This window comes from Electrophorus electricus, chromosome 7 (assembly GCF_041902795.1).
Source record: "Electrophorus electricus isolate QZ-2024a chromosome 7, ASM4190279v1, whole genome shotgun sequence".
In the NCBI taxonomy this organism is placed as follows: Eukaryota; Metazoa; Chordata; class Actinopteri; order Gymnotiformes; family Gymnotidae; genus Electrophorus; species Electrophorus electricus.
In genome coordinates this window covers 33,525,001-33,545,324 of record NC_137503.1, presented here as the reverse complement: position 1 = coordinate 33,545,324, position 20,324 = coordinate 33,525,001, and the positions used below count along the sequence as shown (strand labels likewise).

General features: G+C 46.4%; 2 protein-coding genes across 11 annotated transcripts in view; one reads left to right on the top strand and one right to left on the bottom strand.

The window, feature by feature from the left end:
* Positions 1-123: 123 nt before the first annotated feature.
* On the top strand, positions 124-12,587 carry slc25a24 (solute carrier family 25 member 24). Its single transcript, XM_035524205.2, has 10 exons — positions 124-801; positions 2,110-2,236; positions 2,531-2,618; positions 4,553-4,664; positions 6,372-6,530; positions 6,685-6,837; positions 9,327-9,434; positions 9,663-9,830; positions 10,390-10,540; positions 11,016-12,587. Exons 1-10 carry the CDS (start codon positions 619-621, stop codon positions 11,195-11,197), a joined length of 1,431 nt encoding a protein of 476 aa, XP_035380098.1. The 5' UTR covers positions 124-618; the 3' UTR covers positions 11,198-12,587.
* Positions 9,357-20,324, bottom strand: part of pde4dip (phosphodiesterase 4D interacting protein) — a 69,772-nt gene continuing 58,804 nt past the window's right edge. For 6 of the 10 annotated variants that reach the window (XM_081717520.1, XM_081717522.1, XM_081717523.1 and 3 more), the window contains 11 exons: positions 19,976-20,098; positions 19,652-19,841; positions 18,498-18,622; positions 18,011-18,139; positions 17,824-17,910; positions 17,438-17,589; positions 16,846-16,980; positions 16,514-16,652; positions 16,151-16,197; positions 15,763-15,838; positions 13,104-15,417 (listed from right to left, as the gene is read on the bottom strand). In XM_081717520.1, the coding sequence (XP_081573646.1) occupies positions 15,230-15,417; positions 15,763-15,838; positions 16,151-16,197; positions 16,514-16,652; positions 16,846-16,980; positions 17,438-17,589; positions 17,824-17,910; positions 18,011-18,139; positions 18,498-18,622; positions 19,652-19,841; positions 19,976-20,098 (1,391 nt within the window). In that variant the 3' untranslated portion in view covers positions 13,104-15,229. Of the gene's footprint in view, positions 9,497-11,899; positions 12,171-13,103; positions 15,418-15,762; positions 15,839-16,150; positions 16,198-16,513; positions 16,653-16,845; positions 16,981-17,437; positions 17,590-17,823; positions 17,911-18,010; positions 18,140-18,497; positions 18,623-19,651; positions 19,842-19,975; positions 20,099-20,324 lie in introns of those variants that run through there. The other 4 variants (XM_081717518.1, XM_027015914.3, XM_081717519.1 and 1 more) reach the window with 4 other exon arrangements.

Below are 20,324 nucleotides of genomic sequence, written 5' to 3'. Positions count from 1 at the left end.
TCTCTCTCTCTCTCTCTCTCTCTCTCTCTCTCTCTCTCTCTCAGGATTGTCAGTTGCCTTCCTTGTCTGCCAATGTAGTGGATGACTCACAGTATAAATATTTCAGTCAAATTTTTAAAAACACAGAGAGAGAGAGACTTTCGAGACAGTTCCCCCAGTCTCTACGATAGCACGGTTATACTATCTCAGCAGTATGGTAGGAGTTGCCACTATGATTCCTGGATGCTCGGTTTATTGCGGTGGTCGTGTTTAAATAGTTACAGCCCGTGCTACCACACAGGTTATTCTCCGCGCAGGAGGAAGGCAAAGCGCTGTGCAGTCTGTGGATTCGTTAGGGCGTGTCCCTTGCGCAGTGGAGACTCCCGTGGCTAAATGCATCCGGCTTAGTCCCTCCGTACTACTATTACATGCCTACATTAACAGCAGCCACAGCAGAGAGTTCGGGGAGGCGGTTGCAGCCCCTCGGGTAGTCCAGGCAGGAGTTAGTGAGGACGCCAGGAGGAAGTAGAGCTCCGCGCTGCACGGTCGCCACTCCTCTGCCTTTACGCAGGGTCCATCGGTGCTTTTCGCGCTGACAACGGCACCTTATTTTTTTAACCCCCGCATAAACTCGCAGTAATGTATAAAGTGTGGAGGAAACTCGTTTTCACCGAGGCCCAGTGCCTGAGCGACGAGGCCACGAAGAATTTCCAGGAGTTGTTTGAGAAGTTGGACGTTAACAAAGATGGCAGAGTGGATATCGCAGAACTGAAGGAGGGCCTGTCTGCAATGGGCTTCGTCATGGGGACAGACGCGGCACAGGTAACCCGTGGACTTAACACTGTATTACGCGCTACGATACGTCTGCTATGTCCTCTCTCCGTACCTCCATGTTATCATGGAGATATGCTGTCATATCCGCTATTCTGGAAAAGCATTGAACTTCTAGAATCAGAACGAATTCATAAAAACCAGCGTCTATGTGGTACAGCGGCGAGTGTTTAGTGTGACGACCCCTTACACTTGAGCAATAGCAGGAAAAGACTAAACTTACAGAACTCTAGGAAATGTTGAAACAAGCCTGGTATATTATAACAGAAGATGACTTCAGAAGTGTCAGGACAGTCTCCCCAAAAGAGTTCTAGATGGGTTTAGTGTCATAAGATACCGTTTGTATCTTAAAAGAGACTGAGAAATAATTATATATGGTCATTATAACTGTATTATTTTGTCAATAATTATGTGTATGGACATATATCATTATATCACAACAAATGTATAAAATGTATTGCAGTGCATAGCTGTGAGATCTCTACATAGAATATGCCAAGAAGATACACATTTAGTGCTCAAACAAATCACTCCTCACTCCACACCCAGCATGGTCTGTGATCTGAGAACTTCTTCATTCTGTAGGCATGACAATGGCCTTGTAGCCTAAACCCATAAATATGGCCAGTAAATTATTAGTCTGTTAAGAGACTAAGTGTCCAACTGATAGCCCTTTGTATGAGTTTTTGTCAAATTAATTTGTATTGAATCGCTGTTGGTGCGAAAACACAAATATACTTGGTGTATGTATGAAAGTTTTAGTTGAATGTGAACATGTAATCAAAGTATTTTTCAGTGTACTTCTACATTTAACACTTACTTATTTTGAAAAGCTGATTACAATCTAACAAAAGTGCAGTCTTAAAGCAAATGCACAACCACAATATCTCATTAGCTTATACCACGATATCTCATTATCTTATACTATGATATCTCATTATCTTATACCACAATATCTCATTAGCTTATACCACAATATCTCATTAGCTTATACCACGATATCTCATTAGCTTATACCACAATATTTCATTAGCTTATACTATGATATCTCATTAGCTTATACCATGATATCTCATTATCTTATACTATGATATCTCATTAGCTTATACCACGATATCTCATTAGCTTATACCACGATATCTCATTATCTTATAACACGATATCTCATTAGCTTATACCACGCTATCTCATTAGCTTATATGCCGCTGTTTTTGTTGTTGTTGTTGTTTTCTTCTGAATCTAGAGGTCTTACTTTGAGATCCAAGGGACCAATCACTTGTACTCTCTGCGTTTCACCAGAAAATAGTTTCCTCAGGGGACACTGATAACGATAAGCAGCTGGACTTCCTGGAGTTTTCCAACTACCTTAAGGAACATGAGAAGAAGCTCAACTTGACCTTCAAGAGTCTGGACAAGAACAATGATGGTGAGCTTTCCTCACAGGGTTCCCGACTTCTGCCTTAGCCAGTTTACACAGTTATTGCTGAGATATTTTTTTATTGTTGTGATTTTCTTATTTATGTTTCATTATATAGTGTTCTGTTAGGTGATTAATTTTCTCTGTAACAGTAAGTCACTTTTTCTTGTCGATATTGTACGCTTTATCATCTGGGAGCTGTTTATGAAATTATATTGTGTTAAAAATGAAATTAGCTGTTAAAAATTAGCATCTAAATAATTTTATGTGAAGAGTGAATTCCTCTGGAACGTTTCTCCGTAGGCCGCATCGATTACACGGAGATTCAGCAGGCACTTAAGGATTTGGGAGTGAGCATCTCGAAGGAGAACGCTGAGAAGATCCTCAAGAGGTAGTCACGGTGCAGACGTTTTCACACCCTGTTTGTTGTGATTCTTTTTCTTTTTTTGCTTTGATGGTTTTGCTGTTGCTGTAACAGTGATAAGCTCAGTGGTGGGGTGGAGACGCTCCACACACAGCCAGCAGTAACTGTTGCTTTACTGATAACTTTGCACTTTGACTTCTGGAGAATCAGAAAGAGTGATAAGATGTAAGCTAAATCCACAGTGACACAGACTGACACGCAGGGCCTTGTTAATGTGGGAAACCATACGTGGAGTGTTAGGCTGGAGTGGTTATTGGGTAGAGTGTTGGGTGGAGTGGTTATTGGGTTGAGTGTTGGGTGGAGTGGTGTGTGAAGGGCATCTTTGAGTCACTAATCTCGTGCTCTCTCACTGCACTGAGCAGAAGTGCTGTCAGTGATCTCTGCACCTGGGACAGGGACGGGGAGTCAGAAGGTGCCTTAGGTTTGTCTTTGTCTTTGGGGTTTGGGTTTGTCTTTGGGGTTTGGGTTTGGGTTTAGAGATTGGGTTTTGGGTTTGGATCTTTGGCTTTAGGGATTGGGGATTGGGGTTTGGGTTTAGGGATTAGGTTTGGCTTTAGAGTTTGGGTTTGGGTTTAGAGATTGGGTTTTGGGTTTGGGTCTTTGGGTTTAGGGATTGGGTTTGGGTTTAGGGTTTTGGGTTTGGGGATTGGGGTTTGGGTTTAGGGATTAGGTTTGGCTTTAGAGTTTGGGTTTGGGTATAGGGATTGGGTTTAGGTTTGGGGATTGGGTTTGGATTTGGCTTTAGGTGAGGGGATTGGGTTTGGGTTTGGGCTTTCAGAAAAAGGCCAAAGCAGGAGAGATGAACCAGACATGACACCAACCATCAGAGTTCAAAATATAGTACTGACTCCAGGAGAAATTACTCATTTCCATCTATGGACTAGACCAATAAACCAACTTTGTTAAACCAAATAAGTGTCAATATTGTACGCAGGATAAAAACAAGCAAAACCGAAGCGCTTTGTCCTATACGTGAAACGGCTAGAAGCCATCATATAGTCAGAATCCCTGTACACAGAGGGCAGGGTGTAAAATGAATGCATATAATATTCAGGCGTATAGTTCAGATGTTCAGTTAGTAACTCCCAACAAGTGAAAAAGCATTTACAAGCTTTTCTGACTTCTGTCATGGCAGTCAGTTCTCTATGTTCATACCAGCTCCTCAACCTCAGGCCCATGTCACAGGTTCTGAATTCTGCAGGTTCTGCCTAAAGGAAATATCAGTTATGCGCACAGAAAAGACACCAGATATCCATTAATTCATTCATAAAATCATTAATAAGCTGTAATGGAACATTCAGAAACATGATTGTACAAATACAAAGAATTCGGTTGTACACCAAACCCAACAACTCCTGAAGGGAGAGTGTTTGTTAACAGAGGCCCACTGGCTCATGCTGGTTGGTGCCCACTAGCTGACTTGTATATCGAAAATAGTGAACAAAGATAGACTCACTATTAACAAATGTAATGTACTGTGGTGCATTATGGGACACCATGCTGAGCCTTCTGTGATGTGTTATGGGACGGCGCGCTGAGCTCTCTGTGGTGCGTTATGGGACGGCGCGCTGAGCCCTCTGTGGTGCGTTATGGGACGGCGCGCTGAGCCCTCTGTGGTGCGTTATGGGACGGCGCGCTGAGCCCTCTGTGGTGCGTTATGGGACGGCGCGCTGAGCCCTCTGTGGTGCGTTATGGGACGGCGCGCTGAGCCCTCTGTGGTGCGTTATGGGACGGCACGCTGAGCCCTCTGTGGTGCGTTATGGGACGGCGCGCTGAGCCCTCTGTGGTGCGTTATGGGACGGCGCGCTGAGCTCTCTGTGGTGCATTATGGGACGGCGCGCTTAGCCCTCTGTGGTGCATTATGAGACGGCGCGCTGAGCCCTCTTCTCTCTCCCTTCCAGCATTGACGTGGATGGCACTATGACAGTGGACTGGAATGAGTGGAGGGAGCACTTCCTGTTTAACCCAGCCACAGACCTGCAGGAGATCATACGCTACTGGAAGCACTCCACCGTAAGCTCCTACCCGCTCACTGTCCGGACATGGACATGGACGCACTATGAGACACACACACACACACACACACACGCACACACACACACAGGCACATATACACACGCACACATACACACGCACACACACACGCACATACACACGCACACACACACGCACACACACACGCACACACACACACGCACATACACACACACTCACACACGCACACATACACACTCGCGCACACACACACACACACACACACACACACACTCATACACGCGCACACACATACTCACACGCACACACTCACGCACGCACACACACACACACATACACACACACGCACACACACACACATACTCACGCACGCACACACACACATACACACACACACACTCATACACGCACACACATACACACACACACGCGCACACATACACACACTCACACACGCACTCACACTCACACACACATACACATACATACATTCACACACACTCACACACACACACATACATACACACACACGCACGCATGCACACACACACATGCACTCACACTCACACACACACACACACATACACACACACACATACACATGCACGCACACATGCACACACACACATACACTCACACACACACATACATACACACACATACACACACACACATACACATACGCACGCACGCACGCATGCACACACACACATGCACACACACATGCACACACACATGCACACACACATGCACACACACATACACGCACACATGCACACACACACACACATACGCACACACGCACACACACAGACAGAGATAGAGATAGAGAAAGCCTCTTAAGTGGCTTGCAGTGCAGTTTATGTCCCTTATGGTCTGATGGTTCTGGAACAGGGACTGAGACAGCAGTGCACATCGAATGTTTTTAACAGAGCATCTAAGGAAGAAGTACAGGAATATTCCACCAGCACAGCATTATGTGTGCATATGTGTACATGTTCACGGCTTCAACCACTGTCTCAAACAGTGTGCAGTGTTTCAGCAAGCAGTCTGCATCTGTCTGTTTCCCTCAGTGTGTTGTAGAGAAAGGTTCCCCCAAAACAAATCTCCATAAGTTTGCGGATGGGTTTGGATTCTCCTCTCAAGACTGGTCACAGTCAAGAGTCAGTCACCCTTTGTGGCTGGACGTCCCACTCATTGAAGGCCTGTTCTGGGATCAGCTGAGGAGATGCTGGGCCGAGAGCACATTCTCCCTGATGTGCGACTGTGACTTAACCTGTAGCCCCAAAGAAAGCAGCAGAACGTCAGTGATGATTATGTTGAGAAAGGCAGCCTGAGGAGGTGTTTGCTTTGGTTTGGTTTTGTTTTGAGCTTTTTTGGGACATATTACTTCTAGAGGAATGCTGAAGGTTTGTCCTGGTTTGATACTTGATACTTGTTTGATGCTAAAGCTTCTTATTTTCTCTATGCCAGAGAACACTATAAATATACACAACTGATATTTAATCAATATACTTGACCTGATCCCAGTTCGTTGGACTGTCAAGCTGTGAACTTGTCTAGTATATTTAGTTCAAAAATAATTTGTTTACAGATGTGAACTTAGAAACAACACAACTGTTGTGTTGAAGCAATCACTCCACGTAGCACATGCACAGTTCCCACTCACATGGATGTGTTTATTTCCAGGGAGAGTGATTGTTCCTCTCTGTCTGCCTGTTCTAGGTGTTGGATATCGGGGACAGTCTAACTATCCCTGATGAGTTTACTGAAGAGGAGAAAGCCACAGGTATCTGGTGGAAGCAGCTGGTTGCCGGGGCGATGGCAGGGGCCGTCTCCCGCACAGGCACCGCCCCTTTAGACAGGATGAAGGTCTTCATGCAGGTATGCTGCGTCTCCATGGCATGGTGGTCTGCCTGAGCTGCACTGCTCTGCAACGTGGCCCCCAAACGCAGCGATCTGGGATGAGAGGACTCCATGCTGTGTTTGAATGCGAGAGTTTACTGGGGTTTTTTTTTTTTTGTGTGTGTGATTTCAGGTGCATGCTTCAAAGTCCAACGAAATCAGTCTGATTGGTGGATTTAAGCAGATGATCAAAGAGGGCGGGATCACGTCTCTGTGGAGAGGCAACGGGGTCAACGTCCTGAAGATCGCCCCGGAAACGGCCATCAAGTTCATGGCATACGAGCAGGTGAAACACAAGCGCTCAGTTTAATGGCCATTACCCAGCAAAGCCCCGCCCCCCACCTGAGCGCGGCGCCGCGATGCCCGTCGGACTGGGCGGGAAACCCAGGAGACGGTGTGAAGGTGCACGCTCGACGGCTGTTCTGCCACAGTGTCACTCCCCTCCCGCTCTTGCTTACCTTCTCGTCTCACCTGAAGTACATCCAGTTAGGCCTCATAGTCCAGCAGTTTTTAACTGAGATGAAACTAAACGCTAAAGAACAGAAAGTCTGGTTTCATTTCAGGACATTAACATCTGAGAATCTTAGAATCTTAGAATCTTAGCACATGCTCAGTAGGGTTCGCGTCTGTCCATCAGTACGTACGGAGCATGCTCAGTAGGGTTCGCGTCTGTCCATCAGTACGTACGGAGCATGCTCAGTAGGTTTTACGTTGGGTGATTCACGCTACTGCATCTTCAATAGTACAGTTCAGGCCAGCGTGTTGTTTCAAAGCAAAGCACCACGCCCTTCACGCACTTCAGATGCTTCTGTCCTGTTCAGCCATCCTGCCACCATTGTCAGGAGAATGGCTGAACCTGTTCCGCTTAAAGGCCTGTGCCTCCAGGTTTCATAGAGGGGCAGAAATGTCTTGAAGGCTCACATGCCTGTGCTGCCTGTCCTACCTCTGCCTCCCCATGCTTTGTCTCACGCTGAAGGCTTTTTGTTCTGGAATTATTTTGTGTGTTATGTGTGCGCTCTCTATTGCACAGGGATATCTCTCTTTATCTATCTGTGTGTCTATTTAATTATCTACTGCAAACTAACCTTTCTATCACTGCTGTCTGCCTATCTGTTTGTCTATTATAAACTGTAACCATCTATCGATCGATCATAAACATTGAGTCCAGTGGTTTCATCTACTCAGGCCTCTAGGATCTTACAGGTCTATCTGTCTTTATGGTAATCTGTGACACACTATGTCTTCCTTATGATGTGTAGCTCTGGAATCAACTCTAGACCTTCAGTTTGCTCTCGTGTTTATGAACTAATGCAGTAACACATGAATCAGTAACAGTAACTAATGCAGTAGCACATGAATCAGTAACAGTAACTATTGCAGTAACACATGACTCAGTAACAGTAACTAATGCAGTAACATATGAATCAGTAACTAATGAGTAACACGTGAACCAATAACACATGAACCAGTAACTAATGCAGTAACACATGAATCAGTAACACAGTAACAGTAACTAATGAGTAACACATGAATCAGTAACAGTAATTAATGAGCAACACATGAATCAGTAACTAATGCAGTAACACATGAATCAGTAACACAGTAACCGTAACTAATGCAGTAACACATGAATCAGTAACACAGTAACTAACTAATGCAGTAACACATGAATCAGTAACACAGTAACAGTAACTAATGCAGTAACATGAATCAGTAACACAGTAACTAATGCAGTAACGCATGAAACAGTAACAGTAATGCAAGAACACATGAATCAGAAACAGAGTAACAGTAATGCAGTAACACATGAATCAGTAACATAGTAACTAATGCAGTAACACATGAATCAGAAACACAGTAACAGTAATGCAATAACACATGAATCAGAAACAGAGTAACAGTAATGCAGTAACACATGAATCAGTAGCATAGTAATTAATTTAGTAATACATGAATCAGTAACACAGTAACAGTAACTAATGAGTAACACATGAATCAGTAACAGAGTAATTAACTAATGAGTAACACATGAATCAGTAACAGAGTAACAGTAACACATGAATCAGTAACACATGAATCATAACAGTAACTAATGCAGTAGCACATGAATCAGTAACACAGTAATTAACTAATGAGTAACACATGAATCAGTAATACAGTAACAGTAACGAATGAGTAACATGCATTCACTGGGAAATAAATTACTCAGTTATATATTACTATATATAAAAAGGACATGATTATATTATTTGACCAACATTAATGTAACTTTTGTTAAACTAAAGCTAAAATTCAAGACTTAAACTTCAAAGTGCTTTTGTTTCATTTCCAATTAATTGTGCTGGAGTCCAGATCCAGGAACATTGCCACTGTAGTGTTGTGCTGGAGTCCAGATCCAGGAACATTGCCACTGTCCAATTACAAACAGACTGAAATGCTGTAGTGATCTAATACTTCCACGTTCCCAGTGATCCAACCAAACAGCAGGTACTAGCCTTCTGGACAGTTCTTCTTTTCTAACAGTAGCACAGGCAAGATGTTGTTTTATGTCACTGAAGTATCCCACTAGTTGTGTTGTTGGTGCTTCCCTGTATGTTCTCAGCATAACCTGTGAAACATGACAGTGACGTTGTCTCACCTGTAGAGTTTATTTCCCTTCAATTAATGGTGTCACTGTTGGAGTACACTGAAGAACCACGTTTAGCTGACCAGGTTTCCAGCGTGCAGAGTTGTGATGGTCTTAAACGTCTTGTGTTCCTCCTTCTCGACTGACAGTACAAGAAGCTTCTGTCTAAAGAGGGTGGGCAGGTGAAGACCCATGAAAGGTTTATGGCTGGGTCTCTGGCCGGGGCCACCGCGCAGACCGCCATCTACCCCATGGAGGTGAGGTCCACACAGACCGGGCACACTGCAGCAGTCTGAATGTGTTGGTGTGTGGGTCACAGCTGAGAACATTATTAGCAAGAAAAAAACCTCACAATTTTAGGATCATATCGTGCTTAACTTTTGAAAACAATGTGAAGCCTGACAGGGTGTGGCATGCCAGTAGGAACGTGCGGCGTGTGTGTGATGTAAACAGTGCGTGCTTGCTGTTGTGGTCTTCATCGCAAGGTGATGAAGACAAGACTTACGCTGCGGAAGACGGGCCAGTATTCCGGAATGTTCGACTGCGCCAGGAAGATCCTGAAGAGGGAGGGAGTGAAGGCCTTCTATAAGGGCTACATTCCCAACATCCTGGGTATCATTCCCTACGCCGGCATCGACCTGGCTGTTTATGAGGTGAGCCGAGAGCTCCGGAATCAGAGCGTTTTTAAAAAAAAAAGCGCTGTGCCGTTTCCTACACGAGCTCATGTGCCACAGAATCAACAGCCAAACGATGTGACTCTTTGTGTTGTGATGCTTATTCACACCTTTTCAGAGAACTTAGCCTGGATACTTTACTGGTGATGACGGCAACCAACAGATTATTTTTGACAAATGGCTCAGTTTACCGTGTTAGGGAAAAAACAGGTGTTATACCCCTGGGCCATTTTGAAAATATCACCATTAAAAACCCACTAATCTAGAGTCACTAGAACCACAAGATGCTGTTCTGTCTAGCCTGCAGTACAGAGAGGGAGGTGTTCTGTCTTGATTTGGTAGTTGTTCTGGAATGTGACAATACAGAAACGTATAGCCTCAGCCATTGAAATCTCCCAATACATATCTCCCTCTCTCTCTCTCTCTCTCTCTCTCTCTCTCTCTCTCTCTCTCTCTCTCTTTCTCTCTCTCTCTCACACACACACACACACACACACACACACACACTTTCCCTCTCTGTCTGTGTGTCCCCACACAGACTCTAAAGAATACCTGGCTATCACGCTACGCAAAAGACTCGGCCAACCCTGGAATTCTGGTTCTACTGGGCTGTGGAACCATCTCCAGCACCTGTGGGCAGCTGGCCAGTTACCCCCTGGCCCTGATCCGCACACGGATGCAGGCGCAAGGTAAAAATGACACGACTGTGCAGGGCAGCCTACATGTGTGTGACCACATACAGGTTACAAACCTACTGCACATAAACAGTCATTATCTGCTCATTACTGTCCACTTGTTGTATTAAACACTGTATGGTGCTGTTTGTCTGATTGCCGTGAATAATTTTTGTCATGTTTATTTTTCCTCCATGCCAGTGCAAATCCATAAATCCACTGGATTTACTCAGTTACCCTGTTGACAGTGAACCCATATGAGTTATTTGCTTTAGCAGTGTCCTGTGAATATGTGCTGTGTGGAAAAACTCTGATTTCACTCATTAGGCTGAGGGTGTGATCTGGTCTAGTGTAGTCACCGTGATCACTGAGCGTGTGATCTGAGTGTGTGATCTGGTCTAGTGTAGTCAACAGTTAATGAATAATGAAATGAGTATAGCTGAAGCCAGCAGGTCAAAGGGCATGACCTCACGGCATTCTCCTCCCACAGCGTCTCTAGAGGGCTCAGAGCAGGTGTCCATGAGCAAGCTCACGAAGAAGATCTTCGAGAAGGAGGGTTTTTTTGGCCTGTACCGCGGGATCCTGCCCAACTTCATGAAAGTCATCCCTGCTGTCAGTATCAGCTACGTGGTGTACGAGTACATGAAGTCTGGCTTGGGCATCTCCAAGTGAGCTGTGCGTGTGTGCGTGTGTGTGAGCGTGTGTGTGAGAGAGAATAGCATGTGGAGTGACAGAGCAGTGTAAAGGTATGTATGTACCAGGCAGTCGTGTGGGGATGGCCCGAGTGCATGCCTGCCTCTATACTGAGTCGTCTAATACTGTTTCTATTACTGTTTGTCAACTGCACATTATTCCTGAAATGTCTTCCAGTGCCAGGATGTGAGTTTCCCAACGCATCACAACATTCCAAGTTATCTGGAATACCCCTAGCAGATGGGCAGTTGGTTTTATATGTATCTTGTGGAATATGCAGTTGCTTGTCAGATATCTGAGAGTATTTTACATTTATACGAATTGTAGGTAGTTATCAACTATAAAGATTTTGAGGTGTGATTTTAGTTATGCCAAAAATTGCAAGATCAAAAGGTCTTTTATGGGTTATGGGGTTTCATTTTTGGTTGTTTGTTTATTGCAACAGCAGCAGGATAATTTCTTGCATGTTCTCTAAAAATATTTGTGATATTAATTTTAGGTCACATCGCACAGTTGGTAATGTCCCCCTCTGCTCAGGGGGTGCTGTTTAACACACCTGAATCAGTGCTCCTGATGACCTTTCGCTGCAAGGCATTTTGGGAAATGTGCCTAGTGCACCAACAAAACAAGACACAGGCATATTTAGTTCCATTATTGAATAAAAAAACCACTCAGTCTAAGTTTCCTCAGGTTTACATGTTTTTTTAATGCTTTAACATACAGATCTTTGCTCTGGATGGCAAACGTCCAGCATACACTCTCAACTCACTTGATGTGTTTAGAAACACTTCTTTATTAGAAGCATCTGGTAGGTGCACCAGTAAGAGTCTACAGCCTGTCTGCTGCCTGCACAGTTTGAGTCTGTGGTCTGAGCACAGGAGTGCTGTTGCCGGGACGATCCTGAGTGCAAGACCAAGCTCAACCCAGCAGTGTCACTGACACGCGTGACAGTCTGTAACAAACATATAACAAACATGTAAGGAGCCAGACCTGCTCACATCAGCACAACCCCCCATCGTGTGTGGTGACCTGTGCTCAGCAGCACTAGGGGTGCAGCCTGCAACTGTGTCAAAGCAGAACAGGTGTTTCTAAGAAAGGGACTTGTGAGTGTATGGTGTCTGTACTCTGAAATGCAAAAATATGCAAAACATCTTGTCCATATGTTGATGAAATAATAACTGTTGGCTGTGTTCTTGCTGTTCTGTTGGACAGCACGTCGCTGCTGTTTGAGACGTATGTGTGCCTTATTTACTCTGCAGACTGTCTGTGAATTGGCAGAAATTGGCAGGTTGCTTTTTTATCTCCTGATGTTTACTTATATTACAATTCCCCTGTTTACATTAAAGTTAAAAAAGAATATGCCAATAAATTTGGTCTTTTTTGTGTTGTGTGATGTGCATGTAGCTAAATTATAAAATGTAGCCTCTTTATAAGCAACTTCCCAGGACGAAAGGACATATCAGGTAGAGGTTGACGTCACACCCTTTGGCCAGGGAGTGCGTTATGATGTATGTAATGATGTCACACCCTTTGGCCAGGAGGTGCGTTATGATGTATGTAATGATGTCACACCCTTTGGCCAGGAGGTGCGTTATGATGTATGTAATGATGTCACACCCTTTGGCCAGGGAGTGCGTTATGATGTATGTAATGATGTCACACCCTTTGGCCAGGGAGTGTGTTATGATGTATGTAGTGATTCCTTCAACTTGAGGTCGACTCCCAAAGACCTGCTCAGTATAAAAACTTGCAGGCCCTCGCTATGTGAAGCCAATTGACGGCCATCTTCTACTGCCCTCTACTGGGGTGAAGGTTTAGTGTCGTTTAAACAGTTCCGTCTACGTGAATGCAAAAGAACGCGTTAGGAATACAAATACCATTAGAGTAAAGCTTGTAAAGTGTTTAATGGTGGTTTTGCAGTGCTATTTTCATACACGTAATCATACTGAGGTTCACTGGAGAGAGAATTTTTTTCATGTTTCCTGAACAACCCAGATCAAGCTAGTGTTTGCTTTAGTTTCAAACTCAGCAAACTGATGCAGAGAAGCAAGTCATTGTCGTCTTCCCTTTTTTATTAAAACAATCCCTTCATCTGTCATGCGTGCATAGACTACTGAGCCCTGACGTGAAGGACATCTCAAAAACGACATTTTGGGTTTCTGTAATAGGACTGATTGTTAAATGAGATACAAGCGTCTATCGGAGCCGGTTTGGTGTGAAAAGAAGGAGTTCTCGTGTCTTAAGTGTGTACCGAGGGTGTGGAAGCGATTGGTTCGGGTCTTCTGTCTGCTGTGCTGTACTGTGATGGGTTGGTGTAGTAAAAGAAACTGCCCAGCTGTACTCAATAAACCAGAAGAGCAGTAACACACTTCTAGACAACATGTGTTTAAGTACCTACACAAATATTCTCTTACATGGAATTTAAAGGTATTGGGTCAAAAAATAAAAACAAACAAACAAAAACTGGTCCATTGAAAAAGTGCCAAAAAAGCAACAACTACCAACATAAAATCTGAATATTTTTGGACCAAATAATAAAGTTTATAATAAAATAAGTTTGTTTGAAAAGGATCCTGTCCACATAACACACACAGACATGAGGAGGAGACAGACAGGAGGGCGGGGCTTCGGACATAATACACGCAGACATGAGGAGGAGACAGACAGGAGGGCGGGGCTTTGGTCATAACACACAGGAGGAGACAGACAGGAGGGGCGGGGCTTCGGTCATAATACACGCAGACATGAGGAGGAGACAGACAGGAGGGCGGGGCTTTGGTCATAACACACAGACAGGAGGAGACAGACAGGAGGGGCGGGGCTTCAGTCATAATACACGCAGACATGAGGAGGAGACAGACAGGAGGGCGGGGCTTTGGTCATAACACGCAGACATGAGGAGGAGACAGACAGGAGGGCGGGGCTTTGGTCATAACACACAGGAGGAGACAGACAGGAGGGGCGGGGCTTCGGTCATAACACGCAGACATGAGGAGACAGACGGGAGGGCGGGGCTTCGGTCATAACACAGACAGGAGGAGGAGACAGACAGGAGGGGTGGGGCTTTGGTCATAACACGCAGACATGAGGAGGAGACAGACAGGAGGGCGGGGCTTTGGTCATAACACACGCAGACATGAGGAGGAGACAGACAGGAGGGCGGGGCTTCGGGCATAACACACAGACATGAGGAGGAGACAGACGGGAGGGTGGGGCTTCGGTCATAACACACGCAGGCATGAGGAGGAGACAGACAGGAGGGCGGGGCTTCGGTCATAACACACACAGACATGAGGAGGAGGGGGGGTGTCTGTAAGAACACCAGTCTAGACTGCTTTGTCTTCTATTTGCTCCTGTTTCCAGGGCTGAAACATCTGCGTGTCAGTGGTATTAGCGTTGTGTTTGATCTGTTCACATCCTCAGACAGCTTTACCCAATGGCCTGGGTGCCGTCGCTACTGTGTAGCAGGGCTGGGGTCAGGTCAGAAGTGTTATGCCAGAAGGCTGCGCTTATAGTTCAAAGCCTTCAACTAACCTACGTCTGTTTAACCAGAGTATTAATGTATTAGTCTGTCTAACCAAAATATTAATGTATTAGTCTATTTAACCAGAGTATTAATGTTAGTCTGTCTAACCAGAGTATTAATGTTAGTCTGTGTAAAGTCGTGTACAGCACTGGCGAGGGTTGTTTAGACAGAGCAGACGATACTATGAGATGCTATGAGATACTATGAGATACTGTAAGGTTGATTGAAACATACAGCTGACAAAGAGGCAGTTTGCTGTATGTTTCCAGCTGTGCACCTGTTTAGTTCCCCTTCAGTGAGGTCTGTCACATCGCAGACCACCCACTGACTCCTGAAGTCTGCCACTCCAGAGGTACTGGGCAACCAGACGCAACGAGACAGGGCATAAGAACTTAGTCCGCGGAACGGACCTGCGGCACCCGAGCCAGACGGACCCCCATGTTCACGAAGCTTGAGATTCTGGTGCTCGTCGTCTCTGCGTTCACTCAGCACAGAGGGGACACCGCAGCTCTGAGTCCTGGTAGCACGCTACCACCAACGACCTCCAGAGGGCGGTACATGCCGGAACGCGGTGCTGACCATGGGTCAGACGTGCCTCGTTTGGGACCCCGGGGAGGTGGGGTCACATTACCCCAACCACAAGAGGAGGTGCAGGTGATGGTTGGGACTTCACCTGAGGGCATGTTGAGAAGACACGTTTGCGTTATTTAGCAAGTGTGTGATTTGCGTACGGTATTTCTCAGCATGTGTGATAAATCCCTGGGGATAAAACCCACAACCTTGCGGTTAACGGTACGTTGCTCTGCCTGCTCTTCCAGGTATTAAATCAGCACTGAACACCCTTCTTAATCCAGGCTTAGATTTAGTCTGCAGAACTGGGCTGTAGAGTCTAAGGCTGAGATACGGTAGGTGTTTGATGTGTAGGGTTAGCCAGGACTTTGTGTGTGGTATGACTGGCATGGATGCACACGTGCACTCACACACAAACACAAACACACACACACACACAAAAGTATACCTCTAGAAGACCAGGGAGAGGTGGAGGAGAGAGGAGAACTGGCGGAACCTAAGGAAGAGATCCTGAGCTTGTTTTTCTGGAGGTGCTCAGAGACACGGAGACACGGAGTGGGAGGAAGAGGGAAGGAAACAGAGCCGTTGAAACAGGAAAGCGTACGCGGGAAAAGGCTGTTGCCATGCTCGACCCATATTAACGACCGCTCTGCTAACAACAGCTCCTCTGGCGTTTGGAAATGATGATGTCATTAGAAGAGAGAAATCCTTCTGGAGTTGTTGTTTTTTTGGGGGTTTTTTTACGAATAACATGACGCTTGACATGTGAATAAGATACAGTGAAGGGACAACAGAATGGGGAGGCTGGAGGTTCGGGTGGAGTGGGCTGGACTCACCTCTAGGTTGGTGTGAGCTCTCTTCAGCACATCCCGTGTTTGGGACACTGTGAACAGACAAGAGAAAAGTGATGTGACCCCGTCCACAACCCCCCCCCCCACACACACACACATGAATATATGCCAGTCTTGTACTATTGTCTTTGAAGGGTATTTCCAAAATGGTATACATTTTCTTTTGAAAAGGCCTAACAATAATGTTTTCCTAATACCTTGGAGACACACTCAAGACACTCTCCTCACTGAAGATAACTAAAGCTAAAAGGGGGAAAGGATGGAGAAGAGGACACATGCAGACACACAGAGAGAAGGAGACAGACGCAGACACGGGGACACAGAGAGGAGGACAGGGTGGTGGCTCACGCTGGCTGACGATGAACTGCTCCATGCTGTCCTTGGTGCGGTTGGAGCTTCTAAGACTGTCCAGGGCTTCCCTCAGGACCTGGTCCTGCTCCAACAGTTTACGCTTCAGACAAACGACCTCTTCCTTCAAAGACTTGTCCTACACACACACACACACACACACACACACACACACACAGGTATGTAGACAATACTCATACATTTCTAACTTTTTCTAACATATATGCAAAGGAACGTGGACAGTGCCACAGGGCAGTGTGTGTGTGAGGTGTGGTGCTGTGTGTGTGAGGTGGCCCATAGCCTTGGTCTGCAGCAAGCCTCTGGGCTCTGACCTTTGGAAAGTGCTGTGTGGTAGTGGTGCCAGCAGAGGGCAGCGATGCCCCCCAGAACGTCCCGAGGACTGAACCCATCTCTTCTAGAACCTGCTTCAAGAGCTTAGTGCTGCTCAGCAAGCTCCGCCCACAACCCTGAACCGAGAATACCAACAATACTTCACCAATAACCAATAACATGGCTAGTGATGAGCATAAGCTAACAAAGGACTGCTATCCTTCGTTAGCATAATGCTAATTCCCGCCAAACTTATGCTCATTAGGTATTATTATTTGGCATTTTGGGGCGATGTATTCCTGTAACACAGATATCTGAACTTCACTGAGGAGAAACGCCAACTGCAGCTTATTGAACAAAAATAGAATTCATATATCATCAAGCAATCTGTACCTCGAACTGTGACGTTAAAAGCAAACAGTGAGAAAGACTCGTGTTCTTCCATCTCAGTTCATTGAACGTTACTAAACACATTAAAAACTTTAGATTACATTCACTAAATACATTTACTAAATACTTAATTTTACATGGAAGACAGATGAAGTGCTTGTGAAACAGTCCAACCTCAGTGCTGGAGGTTTCACAGTGACTGACCTGCTGCAGGGCTGTCTCCATCTTTCGGATGAGCACTTTGGCCTCCAGGACTGCCTGCTGCAGGGTGTTAAAGTTGTCCTCGTGGCCCATCACGTGACACCCTGTCCTGCAGGCTTCGCCCTCTCGTCCTCTCAAGCATGGCTCCAGGAAGCCTGTGTGGAACATACATGTCAGCTACCCGACAGTTTATTAACACGTGTGTGAGGCTTTGTCTTCTGGGCCTCAGGTGTCAACCTCTGGGTAGAAACACGCATCTCAGATCAGCACCTAAATGGCCTCCATTTAGGACATGACAACACCAGTCCAGGGTCACACCTGTAGACTAACGTCCGAGCGCCTTCACACTGCTGATAGTTTTCATCAGTTTTCAGAAGGAAGAGCCTCACCTGACTGTGGGTCGTCAAGCCCAGAGGGGAGATGGGAATTGGGACCGAAGAGTCCTGTGTCTCGAACAGGAGGAGAGCAAGACACATCTACCAAAGAGCGGGACACAACGTCCAGTTCACAGGTGTAACGAGCCAATCTGAACAGTCCCGTAATTACATTAGTAGCTATTGACTGTCTGTCTCTCACCGTGGAAGAACTGCTTCCTGGCAGATGGGCGGGGCATGTTGAGGTCCAACCTGTCACTCAGCTGCTTCTCCAGCATGCGCAAGTGAGACTGTGACTCCTGCAGGTCAAAGGTCAAGCTCAACCCAGCTCCTTGGGGTAGAGAAAGAGAAGAATATTTTGGAGAATGTGTGAATTGTTCAGAATCTTTGGTGTTCATGTGTTTCTGTGTGTGTGTGTGTGTGTATGTGTGTGTGTGTGTGTGTGTGTGTGTGTGTGTGTGTGTGTGTTTCTGTCTGTGTGTCTGTGTGTGTGTCTGTGTGTCTGTGTGTGTGTCTGTGTCTGTGTCTGTGTGTGTCTGTGTGTGTGTGTCTGTGTGTCTGTGTGTGTCTGTGTGTTTGTGTGTCTGTGTGTGTGTGTCTGTGTCTGTGTGTGTGTCTGTGTCTGTGTGTGTGTGTCTGTGTGTGTGTATCTGTGTCTGTGTGTGTCTGTGTCTGTGTGTGTGTGTTACCTGCGTCCACACTCTTGTTGCTGCTGCGTGCTCGCTGATACACTTGCCCTTCACCCTGCAGTGTGTGCGCGAGTCGCCTGCTCTCGCTCAGCTGGTTCTGCAGAACGTTGACTTCGTGCTGGAGTCTGTCCACATCAAACACACATCCAGCTCCACATCACACTCCAGAAACACACACACAGTCTAAAACTATACTAAACCTAAAGTAACACCCATAAACCTTAGCCCAGGTGTGGATGTCTGAGAGAAGAAGGCTGAGTGTTGCTATAGTAAAGGCTGGAGGTAGCCACCCTACTCAGGACTCAAACCCAGGTCTGACAGGAAGTAAACACGAGCTCTGACCACTGGACCAAAGAACCAACTCTCAGGTACATCAGCCAGAGCAGCCATTTAACCTTCCTAATTCTCCATCACACAGTGACTGGGGTACAGTGACTTGGTTACAGTGAATGGGGTTACAGTGACTGGGGTTACAGTGACTGGTTACAGTGACTGGTTACAGTGACTGGGTTACAGTGACTGGGCTACAGTGACTTGGGCTACAGTGACTGGGTTACAGTGACTGGGCTACAGTGACTGGGGTACAGTGACTTGGGCTACAGTGACTGGGTTACAGTGACTGGGCTACAGTGACTTGGGTTACAGTGACTGGGGCTACAGTGACTGGGGTACAGTGACTGGGCTACAGTGACTGGGCTACAGTGACAGGGTACAGTGACGGGTTACAGTGACTGGGTTACAGTGACTGGGTTACAGTGACTGGGCTACAGTGACTGGGCTACAGTGACGGGTTACAGTGACTGGGGTTACAGTGACTGTGATTGGGACCACGTGACTGTGGCTGCGTGACTGGCTACAGTGACTGGGGTTACAGTGACTGGGTTACAGTGACTGGGTTACAGTGACTGGGCTACAGTGACTGGGTTACAGTGACCGGGGTTACAGTGACTGTGATTGGGACCACGTGACTGTGGCTGCGTGACTGGCTACAGTGACTGGGTTACAGTGACTGGGGTTACAGTGACTGGGTTACAGTGACTGGGCTACAGTGACTGGGTTACAGTGACTGGGCTACAGTGACTGGGTTACAGTGACTGTGATTGGGACCACGTGACTGTGGCTGCGTGACTGGCTACAGTGACGTCCTGCTCAACCTGTCGGCATTCTCCTGGCTGTCCTGTCTGTCCCGCTTCAGCTGCAGGACAGCCTGCGTCTGCTCCAACACCTGCTCCTGCAGCTGCCGGCACTGCCCCGCCCAGCGTTCCGCCTCCGCCTCCGCCTGCTTCCACCTGCCGCGACCTGATTGGAGCGCCTCGCGCAGCTGCTCCGCCTCTTTCATGCCATCTTCAGAAGAGGGACATTCGTGGGTTAAATTGTGCAGCGTAAATTTCTGGCTTGAGTCAGAGCTCTGTGTGTGTGTGTGTGTGTGTGTGTGTGTGTGTGTGTGTGTGTGTGTGTGTGTGTGTGTGTGTGTACACCTCTGCGGGCCTGCTGGAGCTGGTCATGCAGGGCACAGTTCTCCTCCTTCAGAGCCTGAACGTCCCTGGACAGCTGGGTGACCGAGTCAAGTCCCTGGATGTAAATGTTTGTAGGAGCACCTGCTAAGAGAGCAAAGGTCAACTAACAGGTTGCTATGGTGAAGCACTGCATGCACTAACTATACCTAAAATGAAAACATAAGTTTGCCGGGTTGTGCTTTAACTGGAGATTCATAACCAGCACACACTTTCATGTCTGATTTGGGAGGAACCAAGGAGGTGATGAAAAAACTTATTTTACGCTTTCCGCTCAGATCTGGGGACATCGTCGGTACGTCAGGGTGTTAAC

Bases quoted from the DNA above. Each gene is read 5' to 3' on its own strand.
- slc25a24 (XM_035524205.2), top strand. From the start codon at position 619: ATGTATAAAGTGTGGAGGAAACTCGTTTTCACCGAGGCCCAGTGCCTG. The intron at 2,619-4,552 runs GTAGTCACGGTG...TCTCCCTTCCAG, and splicing joins GCTGAGAAGATCCTCAAGAG to CATTGACGTGGATGGCACTA. The intron at 10,541-11,015 runs GTAAAAATGACA...CTCCTCCCACAG, and splicing joins CACACGGATGCAGGCGCAAG to CGTCTCTAGAGGGCTCAGAG.